Source organism: Copadichromis virginalis, linkage group LG23 (genome assembly GCF_057382275.1).
Source record: "Copadichromis virginalis isolate Kocher_CV1m ecotype Utaka linkage group LG23, C_Virginalis_male_GT1.1, whole genome shotgun sequence".
Classification (NCBI taxonomy): Eukaryota; Metazoa; Chordata; class Actinopteri; order Cichliformes; family Cichlidae; genus Copadichromis; species Copadichromis virginalis.
Window position 1 is genome coordinate 11,687,169 of NC_140639.1, and position 18,484 is coordinate 11,705,652.

General features: G+C 41.9%; 2 protein-coding genes across 6 annotated transcripts; both read left to right on the forward strand.

Moving 5' to 3' along the window:
* Positions 1-449: 449 nt before the first annotated feature.
* On the forward strand, positions 450-7,463 carry npl (N-acetylneuraminate pyruvate lyase (dihydrodipicolinate synthase)). 4 transcript variants are annotated; one of them, XM_085449080.1, is made up of 12 exons: positions 450-579; positions 778-878; positions 1,045-1,118; positions 2,702-2,789; positions 2,963-3,020; positions 3,856-3,931; positions 4,024-4,116; positions 4,229-4,374; positions 4,463-4,509; positions 4,600-4,684; positions 4,779-4,818; positions 4,907-7,463. In XM_085449080.1, exons 2-12 carry the CDS (start codon positions 799-801, stop codon positions 5,047-5,049), a joined length of 930 nt encoding a protein of 309 aa, XP_085305206.1. In that variant the 5' UTR covers positions 450-579; positions 778-798; the 3' UTR covers positions 5,050-7,463. The 4 variants fall into 4 exon arrangements, with proteins under 4 accessions (XP_085305206.1, XP_085305203.1, XP_085305207.1 ...); XM_085449077.1 differs by having other exon boundaries at positions 451-579; positions 796-878; XM_085449078.1 differs by lacking the exon at positions 450-579 and having other exon boundaries at positions 586-878.
* A 4,471-nt stretch (positions 7,464-11,934) lies between these two features.
* sec22bb (SEC22 homolog B, vesicle trafficking protein b) lies at positions 11,935-17,875 on the forward strand. 2 transcript variants are annotated; one of them, XM_085448983.1, is made up of 5 exons: positions 11,935-12,143; positions 13,694-13,803; positions 13,940-14,100; positions 16,544-16,690; positions 16,821-17,875. In XM_085448983.1, exons 1-5 carry the CDS (start codon positions 12,069-12,071, stop codon positions 16,973-16,975), a joined length of 648 nt encoding a protein of 215 aa, XP_085305109.1. In that variant the 5' UTR covers positions 11,935-12,068; the 3' UTR covers positions 16,976-17,875. The 2 variants fall into 2 exon arrangements, with proteins under 2 accessions (XP_085305109.1, XP_085305110.1); XM_085448984.1 differs by lacking the exon at positions 11,935-12,143 and adding an exon at positions 13,202-13,385.
* The last annotated feature ends 609 nt before the right edge of the window (positions 17,876-18,484 follow it).

The following is an 18,484-nucleotide window of genomic DNA, read 5'->3' on the forward strand; positions in this document are numbered from 1 at the left end:
GCCTGTAAAACTAGATATTTTACTTATGTGACTGTCCCGTAACTGTATGGCCACATACAAAATCTATTCTAACTTTTTACTACTTTTCTGTACGCGCTGGTAGCGCTACAATTAAGAAATATCCTGGTGGAAATTGAATGCACCATGAATGCTGAGTAAATTCAGTCCTATCAATACATTAAAAAAACAGTCAAATCAAATCAAATCACTTTTATTGTCACATCACATGTGCAGGTACATTGGTACAGCACATGTGAGTGAAATTCTTGTGTGCGAGCTTCACAAGCAACAGAGTTGCTGTCCGATATGTGTGTGCGTGAAGGTGAGGAAGGTATTTAATTTGAAATATTTTAATATAAAAGCGGATAAAGTTCATATTTACTTGTTATCCAATCCCCCCCCCCAACTAACTACATTTCCCATGAATCTTTGCGATGTCCATTGACGTTTAGTTGTTTGATGTTCACGTGACGAGCATTTCAGCAAATCCCTGTCCAAAAAAACAAGTTATAACCAGAGATCCACTTCCCTTAAAACTAAAACCTATGCCAGCGCCTCCCAGAAGGAAAGACCGTGCAGGTAAGCTGGAGATCGTCTTTGGAACTGCTTTTGATGCTCCATAATTTCCTTTTCATAGTATATCAGTTTACAGCCATTCTTCTGTTTACACACCGTGCCCCAGCGCTCTGTGGTGTATTATAAAGTTTGTGAGTGTGCTGATGTCAAAGGCTGTGTCTCGCCTGTTTGTTTTGCGGTGTTTCTTTTGTTTCACTCCAGTGTGCCTTTCTATGCCAGAACATGTCTATCATGGCTCCTGCCGCCGACAAAAAGCTCACCGGACTTGTTGCAGCCACATTCACTCCGATCACCAGTCAAGGGTAAGGGGATCTGAAGCCTCTTTCCTCCTGTGTGTCTGTTCAGTAAAAGTGTGTGAGATGTATTGAAACTGGGGAGGCGCAGGGACGGGCATCTTCCACACCTGTTGTCAGGTATTGTTATTTGCCACATGTGTAGGTCTATATTTTTCACATTCTCCCAAAACAGTGAAATCAACCTATCAGTGATTGGACCTTATATTGACTACTTGAAAGAGAAGCAAGGTGTAAATAACGTGTTTGGTAAGTTTACCTGTGGATTCTTTCTTTTTATATTTGTTTTTTTTCTGTATCCCCACCTGAATCAACTCTAATATTGCATGATTCATCCGCTGATTTGTATACATACTGTTGTTTTACTGTGGTAGATATGTTGCTCCTTTGTTAATCACATTCCCTGGTGTAAAAAATAATCTAAAGTATGTTTTTATATGTAGTCAGAGTTGGATAAAACCATAGCAAGTTAGCTGAATTGCACAACTCAATAAAACATTATTGACTTCTAATAAAAATCCCATGTAAACATTTAACTGATGATTCCTTCTGAGTATAATATCCAGCTCTTTAGAAACTTTCCATCAATTTTTACTCAAATTATTGCCTTTATGAAATATTGTATATCACACCTATCATATCCATGCAAGAATGCAACACACTGGTCTCCTGCAGCTGCTGGGGCGGCGTATTCAAAATTAGTCCCAGCTAATGCATACCTTTGGTGTGAAATTTCCACAGATAAACAGAGAAAACAAAGAGTTACCGCAAAAATCAACTCTGGATTATGAATGCAATGTTTTTGTTGAACTTGCAGTGACGTGTGGCTGGAGGCAAAATAGCCCAGAGAAAAGAGTGAAACATGCAAAGAAACCCCACTCAGTCTCAACCTTTGAATATCCCTTTGTGTAATCTGATTGGTGGGATTATTCTGCAGTTTTCCTGCTGTGTCCAGTCCACAAAACACTAAAAACCAGGTGCCGTGAGGCCGTTATTGCACCATTGTTCCTCGAGGAAACCAACCTCCACAGGGTGCCTTTTTAATGCTGCTGTGAGCTGTTAATGAAGACCATTGCTTCCCCGTGTAATAATATTCCTGGAAAAAGGGCACATTGGTCTTTACGCTTGTTATTTGCAGTTTAAGCATTCTTCTTCAGTTCAGACACTCATCCTTGAAATTTCTGCACAAGCTGAAGTAGATTCCCACGTCTCGAGTGCTGACTGTTATCTGCGGCTCTTTTGGTGGCACATACATGGAGAAAAGTTTAGACAATGTCAAGGTCCTGCCCTTTCCTCTGCACAGCTCTCCCCGTGAGCCAGGCGTGACTCTGAAATGCTTACCGCTTCATTTTCCACTTCACCAAAAGCCCTTTGAATCACTATAGCTCAGCCTGAGCTTCTCCTGTGTTAACGTCTCATTTCCACACTACTTTCTGTGAGTGCTTAGTCAGCAGAGGATGTTTGTGCTGATCTTTGTACCTCATTGTGTTTTTATGCTCTTCCAGCTCTATTTAATTTCCCCATCATTGTCTGCACCACTGCTTTCTAGACTTGAAATAGTTTTGTGCTGTGAATTATCGCACAGTCAGCAGTCTGTGGCACAAGTTCCACGATGACTGGTTCGCCGTGGCGGTTTCCTTCATTTCTTACAGTTTTTCTATCCTTTGCTGAAGCGGTGGCAAGTGGGCTGTGCTAGACTATTATAGGCTACGCCATCCTTTTATGTCTATTTATTGACATGCTTTTTGATCTTGTTTGGTTTTTAAGACTGAGAATCTTGAGATTTAAGTTTCAGTGATGTGGATCTTGGACAGACGTTTCTTTGCTTGCAGTGAATGGCACCACGGGTGAGAGCATGTCTCTCAGTGTGGAAGAGAGGAAGCTCCTGGCTGAGGAGTGGTGTCGAAAAGCAAAGGGCAAGTGAGTCATCGCAGGCAATTGGATTTTTACTCAAAAACCCCCCAAAATTACGCAAAGAAACAATCGAACAAGCACATGCACATTGTAGCTATTCCCTAGAGTCACCATGGGCTTTAAAGTGATAAGTATACAGTTAAAAAATAGATATTGAGGAAATGTTCTCCTCTCCACAGGATGGATCAGGTGATTGTTCATGTTGGCTGCCTGAGTCTTAAAGACACCCAAGAACTGGTGAGTTATGTCATGATTCCATTTTCTGTCGAGCTCCTGTGTGAAAATATGTTTAAATTTAGTAACACAGGGTTAAAGTGGAGTTTCCGCCACATTGACCTAGTCAGGCAGTATTGCAGGCTTAGCCTTGCCTTAACCTGAGGTATACACAACATGGCCATCAGATAAGTCAGATTTAATATTAGCGGTGTGTTCAGGCACCACATGTGCCTGCAGTAAAAATAAAACACTGTTTCTATATTACTTTATATTAAATGTGTTCAGTTTAAATGGTAAAGCTATTGAAATGTGAGGCAGTCACTGTGTTGCAGGGGGCCGAGTCCAGGAAATATCTGGTCCCAGTCAGCGAATAATCTGGCACATGACGTCCTGTGTGACAGTCACATGTCAGTTAAAGAACAGCATGTTGTTTGGTGCGGGTTAGAGGTCCGTTCATTGTGTCACAACCCTGCTTAAAAGAGGCTGACAAAGAAGTCAACAAATCAAACTTATGTGCGTGTGTGTCTGTCAGCACATGAGCGTGCATGCAAGGCCTGAGTGCACAGTAAGTCTGAGCGAGTGTGTCAAAGAGGAAAAAACAGCCAGTGAGGAGGAGAGGAGAGAGCAGACTGTGAGGCCTGGTGTAAAGTCTCCAGAGCACATGATGTCACACATCACGTGACCAGTCAGATGTTATCAGGCAATGGCGTTTATTGTGGGGATTATAAATCTATTCAGAATATCCAAATGTCATAGGTAATAATTTGCCTTGTTATTAATATCTAATGGAGTTTCTTTTCTTTTTTAGATAATTGATAATCCATTCATTTCCCATCTTTCATTGTCCTTCTTCCAGGCTCACCATGCAGCACAGATTGAGGCCGATGGTATAGCAGTCATTGCTCCGTCCTTCTTCAAGCCCAGCAGTGCAGGTGTGTGATGTTTTTAGACATGCATATTGCAGCATTAATAACACATTTCATACATGACAACATGCATCTCTTTTCTTGTCACCCCGCTTCAGATGTTTTGAGGACCTTTCTCCAGGAAGTGGCTTCAACTGCTCCAACTCTGCCCTTCTATTATTATCATGTCCCATCAGTCACTGGTGTCAACGGTGAGGCAGTCTGAGATTTGGACATTTCTAACCATTTAAATTTTTATATGTCTTTTATAATGTGGGGTTTTTTTTGGGGGGGTTTTTTTTCCTGTTTGTTTTATTTCTTCAGTGAACGTGAGAGAACTAATAGAAGGTATTGAGAAGGTCATCCCTTCCTTTAGAGGCGTCAAGTTCACTGGGAGTGACCTGATGGACTTGGGCCAGTGTATCAGTTACATTCCGCCTCACTGGTCAGTCCTCTATGGCATAGACGAGGTCAGTCTTTCCTCTTTTTGTAGCATGTTGTCACTTTAACCTTAGCCATGGAACTATCCTAAAAAATGTAATTCGTTTAAAAAAATAGCAACTTCTAGGAGCTTTGGTAATGGGAGTCCATGGAGCAGTTGGCAGGTGTGTATGTGTGTGTGTGACTTTTCATTTGCACGATGCTCTGTCTTTATTCCTTCTCTATGCTCAGTAGTTTTATTTCTCTGCACGCAGCACATATAATTACGTAGGATGTCACGTCAACAAGCTCATATCGGCGTTCGAGACCGGCGACCTCGTCCAAGCCAGGACGATACAGGTACTGCTGATCTTTCTACCGCTGCTGTGTGTCCTTGATCATTTGTACCACTTTGCTCACATCTGTACATCTTTAATCTGATTTTTACGAGCAGTTCAAGATTCAGGAGCTTGTGAGTTTTGCCATCAAACTTGGTAAGTGATAGCTTTGCACTGACATAGTAATCCTCTAATGGTGTCTTTTTTTTCCCTGCATTTTATAATGTGCTGTTGTTGCTGACAGGTTTTGATGTGGGAGTAAATAAACAGTTGATGAACGAGCTGTCGGGCTTGGATCTGGGACCCCCTCGTCTCCCGGTGATGACATGTCCAGCTGCTCGTGCTCTGGCCATCAAACAGAAATATGACAGTATCTTTCCTGAATAACTTGAACATGCTTGAACATCCCTCATTCCAATAATAGATTACACAGACTCTCTCCAAAGAGTTTCTCCATATTGTTAGGTCTTTACCCAACTGTGTTAAGTGTCCTCGTATTAGTTAACTGCGAACATGGCATTATACAGGACTGTGCAAAAGTCTTGAGCCACCCTTCATTCCTTTATATTTTCCTTCCAAGGAGCCAGACTTTCTTGTAATCTTTAAGTTCTCGAGGCTTTCAGAAAGCTGCTTATTCACTCACTTGTGATCCAGTCCTTGCACCTGAGCATTTCCAGAGGAATGTGAATGATTCAAGTGTGAAAAGGTTCCTAACTCAGGGAATGAACCAGCGATGTGTCAACAAAGAATAAATGTTAAGTTGGATCTTTAGGCACATAATTTGTTCAGCTGAATCTAGGGCTGCCACAGATGATTATTTTGATAGTCGACTAGTCACCGATTATTTTTGCGATTAGTCGACTAATCAGATCATGCATCCACTGGACGTACAAGTACAGCTTATTGCACCAGCATGCATCTGCTCTTATGTAACTATCATTAGCTTACAGCTTTAAGTGTTTGAGGTATGTGCTAACTAAAAAATAAAGACAAGATGATAATTTATTGAATTTAAATGAAATTTGAAGATTGTTTCAGTGGAGTTTAATAAACTCCTTGCTCCTTGCTATCTAAAATATAACAGGACACCGGAGTATACTCTCGAGCATCTCACACTTCTGATAATCAGCTGTCTGCTTGAGGTTTATTCAGCTATCTTAAAACTATAATTTTAATCTCAGCCAAACCGATTTACTCAGGAACAAATAAAATACTGAAAATATGTTAAACGTTTATTTTGTGACCCAGAAAGAATAATAAGAGTAGTATTAAAACTAACTAGCTGCCACCAATGTTGGAAACTGAGCAAGGCCGCGATAGGCCGCGCTATGAATTCTGGGACACAGTTTTTTCTTCTTCGGGTTTAACAGCAGCTGGCATCCTTATACATGCAGTGCTGGCATTTTCTGTTTTGGTCGGTTATTACACTTAAATCCTACTACTTATTCCTGCGTCTTTTGGGATCCTACAAAGCTTCAAACGACGCGTTGACTATTAAATTAGTCATCGACGATTTTGATAGTCGACTAATCTGAGCAAAGTGGACAGAAGAAGTCTCACCTGCTGCAGATGAACAGTATCTGAAAGTCATGTCCTTAAAAAAAACATGAAATACTCCAGCAAAGACCTGACACAGAACCTGAGAGATGATCTGGATCTCCAGCTGATCTCTGCCTTATTAGTCTCAGTGGAAGGGCGACTGTCAGGAAGCCGTGCGTAATGAAGGGAAACAAGGGTATGGCGGAGGTATGAAACTGGACTGAAAATCAGTGTAAACAGGTCTGATCGAGTGAAGAATCCAAATTTGACAGTTTAGTTCATTATTTTGTCAATAAGTACAGAGGTACACCAGCGAGATGGTGCTTCGTCATGTCTGTGAAGGTTCTCAGTCATCCAGGTCATCGTAGTCTAAGAAGCTTGGAAAGAAAAGTGTCTGAACTTCTTTAAGTTTCCTTGAAGACGGTTCACCTCTCATCCGAGAAGCTTCTTCAGTTCTAAGAGCAATTGGTAGTGAGTCCCAGATTTTAAGCACTATAGGAGTGTCACCACAATCAATTGCTCTCAATCAAAGCTCAGAGGTAGAAACATCCAAGAAGCCTGGAGAACGATTCCTAAAGATCCTCACAGAGATGACAGAGAGCTGCTCAGAGTTCAGACTATGCTAAAGGATAAAGGTGCTAAACATACAAACTCAGTTTTTGCCTTATATGCTGTTTTTCCATGTATGTTTGAAACAATCGCTGTACCCGTTTCAAAATTTCATAGCAAAATATGAAGAAACAAGGGGTGGCTCCAAACTTTTGCCATGTACTGAGTAAAATAAAAATTTAATTCAAAATAAAATACTCCAGTCATACACTGTTTAACTACAACATTATAGACTGAATATTGAGTGGGCTAAACCTATGCCAGAAAAACACAGTGAGGCGTGAACAGGAGCCCTCTGAGCTGTTGGATCTTGGCCAGCAGTGGGCTGCAGAGACGAGCCTCGTTGGATTGGAACAGCTCTGACACATCCTCCACATTCTCGATCAGAAGCTCCAGGCACCTGGAAAGCTTTTTTTGTTTATGTATCTTTAGCCATTTTTTAGGAGTATATTTGTGTACTAGGACCTGCGGTTTACCAGCAGAACATCACATTGTAACACACTAACATAAAAAAATCAGTTATTCCCCTCATGTAGGAGTGTTTTTCACCTGCTCTGTAACCAGATGTTTCACATTACCAAACCTTTAATGTTCGAGGTGTAAGCAGGCGAAACAGGGCAGAAGTAAAAATCTTTTTTGTTTTTTGACAGCCACATGATGTGTTTGTAGCGAGCGTATGTATTTTTCTGGGCATTCTCCACTGACTTCAAAGGTTTGCTCTTTTAATGTAATATGGAAAAAATGATGCTGTAGAAAATGTAGCACCGTTTTTACATTTGTGAGAATGGAGACCGTCACAAATCAGCAGTGTTATCCTGGTCTTACTGTTTGAAACCATGACTGAAGCTGATTTGACTCATATCAGTGCTCCTATTTAAGACGCATGGAATGACAACTGGAAATGATCTCTTTATAGTACAAAAGTTAAAAAGTGGGCATCATTGCTTCACTTCTCGACTTATTGTGAGGTTCAAAATGGACTTCAATTGAATACAAAATTGAAAATGACAGTTATGACGAGCTGTATCCGTGAGAGACAGGATAATGAAGACGGAAGTTAAGTAATATGACCTGTTGAATGAAAAGGTGTCGGACACTATAAAGATCCTAATGATGAAAGGGAGCATTGAACACATGAGAAGAATGAGGCCTTGATTATTTTTGATTATTGTTTACTTTCTGTCTTAAAAGGGAAATGTACTGTAACTATAACAGTCAGGCATTTATTACTAATAAAGGAGTTTATCTCTTTGCTGATTAGCACTGATCATGTTTCTTTTAGTCTTAGTAGAGACTAACTGTGGAAAACTGAGTACACGGTCACCACGTCCATAGGACCCGAGAGGGTATCGGCCTGGTGCTGCTGATCAAATGCACTGCAATATGATTATCAAGTGTGAGAACTTCTGTGAAGGCAGTTCAGATGGTTTAATGCCAGGAGCGGACGCTGCAGACCTTGCAATTCTCAGACCAACTGTCTAGTTTTTATTTTTAATCCAGTACACACACACAAAATAATTTTTTCTTCGCTTAGTTTAACTTTAAAAGTTTTGTTTCAAATGACTGAAATACATTGCCGGTGGATTCAGCTGCTGAATTAACCATCTCCCATCCAGGATATTTTGGAATATTTTGCATTTTTTTCATCCTCAGCATGCTTATGCGTGTTCATTTGTGTACTTTCAAATCATTAAGAATATCAGGCACAAGTGCGCTGACTGGTTTTTGTGTTTCACAGTCAGCACATTCTTTAGTCCTTTGGGAGGAATGTGTGCGTGCTAAGAAAAACTAGATCAGACAAGGAGGACTTCATGAGGTCATTGTGACACAGTACGTATGTGTTTATCCAGTGTTTGTCTCTCTTAAGTCTGTGAAGGTTCTCAGTCATCCAGGTCATCGTAGTCAAAGGAGCTTGCAAAGAAAAGCGTCTGGACTTCTTTAAGTTAATTGAAGACGTTTCACGGTGAAACGTCTTCAAGTAACTTAAAGAAGTCCAGACGCTTTTCTTTGCAAGCTCCTTTGACTTGTCTCTCTTAAGCTGTGTTGTGAGAGATGTGAAGTGACGTAAAGCCCATTCAGCTAAAACACACCGTTAGAGACTAAATCAGTGACTACATTTGACTGGAAACATTTTAGACTTTGGCTCATTATAGATCTCAGCTATCTGGACTGCTTACAGTTTTGACAAAGTTTCCTCTCTTAACTTACACACCAACCCTCAGATTTGCCTTCTGCTCCTTTAAACTGCTGATGTAAACTAAAGTTTTAAACTGCATTCAAAGCCGATCTTTCAGGAAAATATTGCTTACGCCTTAAATATTAACTGTCAATTTGTATTTGGTCAAAATTGTAAATAGTATTGTATACAATAACCAAACCCAGCCACAAGGGGGCCACACGCCACCGAGACACTCCTAGCGTTAGTCCCAGGCCCATATAAAGGGGGGAGGATTGTGTTAGGAAGGGCATCCATAACATTGTGGCCAAATTGAACATGTGGATGATAAAGAATGAGATCGAATTACGTGAGCCTGAGCTATCCAAAGCAACAGACAGCAAGACCTGCTGTTTGGTTTGGAGACAGAGGGACAGCTCAAAGTCAGAGAGGCAAGGCTGAGAGGGAGATGATGACGATGCAGATGCAGCTGCAGGAGGACATGCAGAGTATTGATGTGACCGGGGAGGATGCTGGGATAGGGTGAGATGGAGGCAGGTGATTTGATCTGGCGACCCATACAGGGAGCAGCTGAGAGAAGACTGAATATAATACTGGATTAGTCACAGGAGAAACTGTGGTGCGGGATCAGTAACATGACTAATTTTTGTCATTTAACCACATCTGGCTAGAGTTTGAGTTTTATGCTGTTTAAAATGGTTTTGAGGCCTTTTGCCATCACTTTCTTTTAAGCATTGTCTTTTCATTGTGGTCTCTGGATTACTTGTCATGACAGGGAACTTATTAGTAAGTGTGTAGCGAATACTGGCTGGACTGGTAAACTTGTTTCCTGCTTCAAATGGAAAATTCAGTTCAGCTGATAATAACTGTTCACTCAAAGCATTTTAAACCATAATGTAAAATCACCTAAGATTTCTGAGAGAGTACCCCAGCCATCAGAGGACCCTCTATGAGCAAGCACTTGGCAGAGGGGGACAGAAAGAACCCCAGCGGACCCAGGGAGGGGCAGCCATCTGCTGCAGCTGGTTGGGAAGTGAGGGGAAAAGAGATGAGAGACAGAACTGAATGTAAAATAATGGAGAGAGGACAAACATGTTTAAACTGTAATACTAGACACTTGTGGTATTTTATCTGATTCATATATGACCTTATCAGAGATGTTTTACCTCCATAAAACAAGAGGAGAGATGAAAAACTGTTCTGTGGAAAAAACTGTGGTCACTCTGTGCTTCTCTGTTATTTCAGGGCTGTGACAGACTTCCTGTGTACATGCAGCATGACTCCCTCTCATCACAAGTGAGAGCACTAAAGTCATGAAACTGGTGAGTGATACATGTAAATAAACTCTCGCGGTCACTGCTGCTGGTTTTGAAATATTACTTAAATTCAGTCCTAAAAATACTTTGAACGGATGTACTGCAGACGAAAACAATCTATCTAATGAATACTGTGTAATGAGTGATGCTGCAATGTGGTCATTCTTATCTCTTTAAAGTTTATTTAAAATTATAATAATATCATTTGCAATTAACTCATAATGATAAAAAGTCGCTTTTGCTGTTTGCTATCTAAACCTGCACCTACAGGTCAGGTCCACCGAGTCAATGTTGTAAAATACAAGCGGAGCAAATGTGACATCATTCTGTCCAATAATCATTTGTATCGAGCCAAGGCACATGGAAACTGCTTGGATTAATACTCATTATAAGAGCATTAGTGCTTTATAATGCAAATGTTCATTTTTTACAAGAACAGAACTGCCAAGCTGACATCCACCAACAGCTACGATATTTAAAACCAAACCAAACATTACAGCAGTTCTCACTACCATCTCGGAAACCTTCCCTTTCATTCTTGCTGCTCTCCTTCTGTCACAAATCACCCCCGACACTCATCTCCACCCTGCCTGCACTCTCTGCTTCGCCTGTCTTGTACAGTATTTAAACTCATCCACCTTCATTACCTCGGTTCCTTGCATACCCATTTTTCCACCATCCCTCTCTTTCGCGCACATGTATTCTGTCTTACTTCTCGGTTCTTCTTCCTCTCTCTATGGCAAACCTCCACCTCTCCCGGCTCTCCTCCAACTGCTCCTTACTCTCACTACAGATCACAGTGTCATCTGCAAACATCAGAGTCCACAGAGATTCCTCCTGACCTCATCTGTCAGCCTGTTCATCGCCATACAAGAAGAAGCTCAAAGCAGATCCCATATATAATCCTACCCCCACCTTAACCCCATCTGTCACTCCTACCATACACCTCACCACTGTTATTCATGAAATGTCATTCTTTATGAGGCAGAAATCTGTGTGGACTATGATGTTTCCAGACAACATTGAGATCTGCAGTGAGAGTAGGGGGAAGGTGGAGGTGAGACTGGAGAGGTGGAAGTATACCCTGGTGAGAAGAGGAATGAACACTGGTTGAAGTAAGACAGAATACGCGTGTGTAAATGTGAAGGAGATAGGTGAGGGTGCAGGGAGCAGACATAGTGATGGAAGATGAGTTAGAGATGGGTTGGGGATGTGCAGGGGAGGAGGAGTGAATGGTAAATGGTAAATGGCCTGTATTTATATAGCGCTTTACTAGTCCCTAAGGACCCCAAAGCGCTTTACATATCCAGTCATCCACCCATTCACACACACATTCACACACTGGTGATGGCGAGCTACATGCCAGGTAGGAGGAAACAAGGAAGACCTCCGAGGAGGTTCATGGATGTAGTGACGGAGGAGATGAAAGCAGACCACACGCTGTGGCGGAAGCAGCCAAAAGAAGAAAAACAAGATAAAGCAGCAAATTTTAATTTGAACTTAACAAAATCTAATGTAACGCATATAAGATTGTCGTAATTATATTCTAACAAATACCTGAAATTAATAAGTTTCGTATCAGGGACGGCGACGCGGAACCTTTGTGTCTGTCCGCCTGGTTCCGCGGCGGGATTTAGCTGTGACACAAAGCTATAGCGTTTCCGGCCAGCTCAGCGTCAGTGCTGCGGTGTTGTCAGTTTTCAGCCTGTCAAACGGAGCTTCGAGGAGCCTGCAGTGTGTGCTGAGCAGCGGAGCTTTTCGCAGAGATGGTGCTGCTGACGATGATCGCTCGGCTGGCTGACGGCCTGCCGCTGGCCGCCTCCATGCAGGAGGACGAGCAGGTGAGGATTATTAGTGAATGCTTGTATCCTGCACTAATGTTATAGTGACACGCTAGCCAACGTTAACCCGCTGCCAGCTGTCACGTCCGCCTTTAGAGCGCTTGTTTTCATCCAGATGTGGGTCGTTTGAGGGGGCACCGGCACCACCCCCACCATGACTTTCTGGTTTGGCGTGTGAAAGTTAATTGAGCCGTTTGATTTGCTGATAGGTGTCCTGCTGTAGGCCTGTCCTGCTGTAGGCCTGTCCACCTGTCCACCTCGTTATTTACCTGCCTGAAGCGACTGAGTCATCAGACCGCTTCTGCCACAGCTTTTTATTTCACGTCATTACAGCATCGCATAAGTTCAGGACTGAGATATGAAACTTTGACCTCTCAGCACCATATCACCCCATTAGTGCACTTCGATCTCGCATTGGGGGGTTACGTTTGGTTTCTAGAGTATTTAAAAGTAGAATGGGAGGCAGGCCTTTCAGCTTTCAGGCCCCTCTCCTGGATTCAAGATAAAGCATATGGTTAGGGCTGGAACAGGTGACCCTGAATCCTCACTTAGTTACAATAGGTGTAGGCTGCTGGGGGATTCCCATGATGCACTTGGTGCTTCTTAGTTCACTCACTATGTTTTTATACACCCCTCTGCATTTAATCTTTAGTTATTATTATTAATCTCTGGCTCTCTTCCACAGCGTGTTTCTGTCCTGTCTCCCTCCCTGAGCTCGGTTCAGTGGGAGATTTCTTCCTGTTAAAAGGGAGTTTTTCCTTCCCACTGTCGCCGAGCGCTTGGTCATAGTGGGTCATCTGATTACTGGGGTTTCTCTCTATTATTGTAGGGTCTTACAATATAAGACCGTCACCAGGCTGGTACTGATGTATGGCTGAAAGATCGAGCATCCATCCATTCATCTATTTGCTAATATGCCCATCTAGCTCAGGGTGGTGGGGAGGCTGGAAACTGACGTGGTTATTTGTCAGTTAGTAAGTGACTGACTCACTTTATACCTATCATTCATTATTACACTGGTTAACACTAAGTGACTCCAGTGAAGTAGAATCCACTCCCCACATTTTATTATTACCTGTAGATGAAATATGCCTGATGACGTTGGTGGACTTCTTGAAATGTTCAAATGGATGCCATTTGTAACATGAGTTGTTGCTTTTAAAACCTTTATGCTTGTGCTCGCCTTGACTCTAACATCTTTTCCTCCTTCTCTTGTTTGCTTTCATGAAGGGAAGTGAAAAGGTTTGTTGCGTCTCCGCTCTGTGCCTCAGCATCACATGTGTTTCTCAAACAACCACATTATCTATCTGTAAATTAGTGTCATCGTTTAACGTCCCGCCGCTGTCTGAGTATGTCTGTAAAACCCTCAGATACATAACGTGCTCAAATCTACGTTGCCTTCATTTCTTTTGGTGGTAAAATAATCACATTTGCTTCTAATTCTGCTGCATACGAGTCAGATTTTGATTAATTTCTGTGTTCTCTGTGCTCGATATCAGTACTTGTTTTTTTTAGTTTTTTTAAACCACTTATGCTTTTCATCTCTTTAGCTGGGCCGGGACCTTCAGCAGTATCAGAGTCAAGCTAAGCAGCTCTTCAGGAAACTCAATGAGCAGAGCCCCACACGCTGCACTTTAGAGGCCGGTTCGATGGCGTTTCAGTGAGTGAGAATCCAAACTGTCTCAAAATAATCGTCTCTTCGTGGTTTGCGAGGAATTAAGCACACACGGATAGATGTTTTCAGTGCATTTCCTCATGCTCCACTCAAAGTACATTTTTATGTTGCTTTTTTTCAGCTATTGTATAGAGAAGGGAGTGTGCTACCTGGTGCTTTGTGAAGCCAGCTTTCCCAAGAAGCTAGCCTTTGCTTACCTAGAAGACCTCCAGGCAGAGTTTCATGAGCAGCACGGAAAGAAGGTCCCCACAGTATCCCGGCCTTACTCCTTCATTGAGTTTGGTAAGAAAAGACATGTAGTAGTAGTATAAACCGGGTTACATGTTAAACCTGTGCAGGAAACACTCGATCTGTGCTCTTATGACTGCTCGTCATAAAGCCACAAACAACAAATAAGAAAAATCCGATAAAAACATGTCCAGCTATCTTTGTGAGAGCCATCAAAGTGATCGGATTATGTGGAACTTAAAGTCTCACCTTCGTCTGTACCCCTTCAGAGGCAGGTTTGAGGATTGAGACTTGGTTTTAGGGCTAAACTTAGAACGAGGTTTAGGTTAGGGGGTTTTGGCACTTAGCTGTGATGGTTACATGTAAGTATGCAACGCTGCATACTGAGCAGAGCAGGCAGCAGAAACCTGAAAACCAATCATCCAAGCAGTTTCAGACTAACAGAGAGTTCTCTGATTATTTCTAAGATGCTGACACATGCTTATGTGCTTCTGCTGCTGGTGACTATTAATATTTTATATGTTCAGTGAAGTTGTGGTGCTAGGGGCTGATTTTTTTATTTCCTCCCTGCAGATGAACTCAGGGTGTAAATCATTGTGAAACCACACAGAAACCTCCAGGTAGAGCTGGGCGATATGAGATTTTTTCATATCACGATATGTTTTTTTCATTTCAGGCGATAACGATATCTATCACGATATAAGCCAAATAACTATATTTGTAAGATTTAAATGTGCCGTTGCTCACAAGTAAAATGTGAAATAATCAGCAGCTTGTTTTTATTTAAATATTTATTTCCCATAATAAGTTCAACAGGGTAGATGTACTTAAGGAACATGAGACTTTTTCAGATAAATAAAGGCAAATATTGCAAACTACACAAAAGGCAGCCGCTAAAGCGTTTAAGTTTCAAAATAGAACAAACGAAACAAACTAAATTGTCAATTCCACTTAGAAACAAAATATTAATTCTAAAAATAAATCTTAGTTTGTTTTACAGAAGAACAGACAAAACTGACTAACTTTTGTCAATATCAAATAAACTGAGAACTAAAAGGAAATTCTCAATCTCTCCTTGTTGTATAGCTGAGCTTTTCAAACAGTTTTAACAGTTACTTTAGTCTGACAAAAGCCGAATGACGAATTAGCGCTTCCAGTCAGAGACTGAGGCTACGTCCACACGTACACGGGTATTTTTGAAAACGGAGATTTTCCGTTTTCGTTTTAAAAAATAATCCCGTCCACACATAAAGGCAGAAATGAAGGAAAACGCTGCTATGAACATGCCAAAGCAGCAGGTGGCGCTAGATTCCTAACCGTGCAGAAATGTTGGCCAATCAGAAGTCTAGAAGCCTCGGTGGGAAAAAGTAAACAAAGCTGCGGCATAGAAGCAGAACCGAGTCGTATGTGTGGAGGGACAGCAACTGTGTGTATATGTAAGCATTTAAACACTGCAGAGAGTAGAATTAACAGTAACAGTATTGTAGAAATTCATTTCACCGAAACAATAACGTGGCGCACAGTGTGACGCATGCACCAGTTTATTGTATTTCCAGACTTGCTTTCGGCACAATTTACAGTGCACGCTACTCTGTTTTTTGTCAGACTTGAAATAGCCGAAATACCTTCACACTACGGAACTTCTATGGCTCTTCCGTTCGACAATCTCTCCGGCATTGGAACCATCATCTGTTTTCTCTTCGGTCACGCTCGGTTGATTTTTCTAGTCGGCACACTCATTTCCTCCATTACGTGCTGGCTCCATTACGCGCTGGCTGCTTCCCAAACAAACACACGTGCGGCTTGGCACTTGTGCTGTACGTAACAAGTCACGCGACGTGACGCTGCGGCTGTGATTGGTTCGGCTCTGCGCTACTTAATTTGGATTGGCTGACCTTTTTTTTTTTTTTTTTTTTTTTTTTTTTTAAGAGGACAAGAGCGGCGAGGTCTATCGCGATAGCTTAATTTCTCTATCGAGTAAAAGTTATATCGCGATACATATCGTTATCGTTCTATCGCCCAGCTCTACCTCCAGGCTGAATACACTGAGGTGCCAGAAACTGCGACTCCTCTTAAGAGCCGCTTGATGTGTTTGTGGCTCTGAAAACAAGTCGGTCGCCACAAAGTATCCAAAATATGAGCAGCAAAAAAAGTGTTTACAAAACTCTGGGTTTTTAATAAGGAGTCTGTGTGTGAAACATTTCTGAATCACTTAAATTTAAATGAAAAATACTGATAACAGGAATTTATCAGAGGACTAAAAGGGAAGAAAAGGATCGGCTCTTGTGCGACTAGATCTGTTTAATAGGTCAGCATCAGCAGTCTCTCTGCTCTCATTCAAAGCTGGGAAATGTGTTTTCTATGAAATTCAATAAAAATCCACTTTAGTCCTCCGGGGAAAGTGGATCCTGGCAGTCAGCGTGTTTGTCACAGGCAGGGCTGTGAAGTAACTGAACACACAGAGCTTGAAATAACTGTGGGTTGTCTCTCTCTTCAGACACCTACATTCAAAAAACCAAGAAGTCGTACATCGACAGCCGAGCGAGGAGGAATCTGGGCAGCATCAACACAGAACTGCAGGACGTACAGAGGATCATGGTGGCGAACATCGAGGAGGTGCTGCAGAGAGGAGAGGCGCTTTCCGGTGAGTGTCTGTCATCTGTGTTCGGGTCAAACGGAGCCGTGATGGGAGTTTTCTCTGCGCGCTTGTGCTTATCCTGCTCCTTCCCAACCCCCCTTTACTTTTTTCTCCCTCTGCTTTCTCCTCCTCACAGCACTCGACTCCAAGGCCAGCAACTTGTCCAGCCTGTCGAAAAAGTACAGAAGCGACGCCAAGTATCTGAATACCCGCTCCACCTATGCCAAGCTGGCAGCTGGAGGTGTCTTTTTCATCATGCTCATTGTCTACGTACGCTTCTGGTGGCTCTAAGAGAGGAAAGGGAAGAAGAAGAAGGAGGAGGAGGTGCCGAAGTGGGAAAATGGGCTGCTTAGAGTCTGCAGACACTAAGAAAAGCTGTCAACTTCGACTAAAAACACAGGATTCCTGCTCTTAATAAGACTTTACAAACATGCCACCGCCCATTTTGTCCTCGCCTGTCCATGGATGTGTGCTCTGAATATAAATGATGTCATAGTACATAGTTTTATTAATAACAATTACACAACAATGCTCTCGTAGTAGCCGGGGATTTCAGATGATGTGCGAATGTGGGAGTGTGTGTGTGTGTGTGTGTGTGTGTGTGTGTGTGTGCGTGCAAAAAAAAATGAAAAGTTTTGTGAGTTTTCAAAGCTGTGTTGTGCTGTAACAGGAGCGGCTGATTGTCCACCTAATTTCATTTTTTCCTGCGCTTCCTTTAATAAAATAATCATGGCAGTGATGCACAGCATATCCATTAGTCTAAGAGATTTCAAAGACATAGCATTAATATTTTTAGGATGTTAAATCACCCCGGCAACGTAATAGGAAAAGATATCCAAGTCAGCTGTTTTTTTTGTTTGTTTTTTTTAAATACTGTGTGGAAGCCTGCAGACGCTGTTTGACCTGATTTAATTAGCCAAGACGTGTGGGATGATGGTGAGCCAATCAGTGACTGTACAATAATTATTGAGTAAAATACAAACTGTGCTCGGTGGATCACTGAAGGTTAATATTTAAAAGCTTATTATTAATGTTTGCATGGTTAAATAAGGAGTAGGTCCAATGATGAGGAAGTCTTCATGTCATGTAAAAGTGGCCTTTATTATATTCAGCTTTAGCCCTTAGAACTGCCTTTTTTTTTAAGAGTGGCTTTAAAATTGTAATATTTCCAATAAATGAAAGCTCCATGTGTGCGCGTCTTGATTCTGAATATTATATGGTATATATTAATCTCTATCTCAAATACTGAGTAACTTCAGGTGATGAGGAATATTACATTTAATCCCAATAATTGTTGTACAGTCTGGTAACCCTCAGCCGCGTGACGCCACCATGACTGCAAGCAGGCGTTCAGAGACATTTGAAGTTCAGCAGGCTCCTTTTGTTTTGTAAAATTTGTAGACTTCATTTAAAGCTGAGAGTCGCCGCTGTTCGCTCTCAGCTGGAAAGGAACCCGCCTCTTTTCCTGTTCTGTCTTCTCTCTATGAATAAAGTCTTTTACACTCAGGCGCTCGGTCTGTCAGAACACTGAGCTGAGCTCGTCGTCATCATGGTAAAGCAGCATGCATGGAGTCAACAGTGGCGTGAGATTTGATCATGTGGTTTGTGTACTCATGACTGCCACTTTATAAGGCACACCTGTCTGATCAGCCAATCACATGGCAGCAACTCTGAATTTAGGCATGTAGATGTGTTCAAGGTGACCTGCTGAAGTTCAAAATGAGCATCAGAATGGGAAAGAAAGGCGATCAAGTGACTTTGAAGGTTAGATACTGGACATTGCTGTATATGAAGCATGTG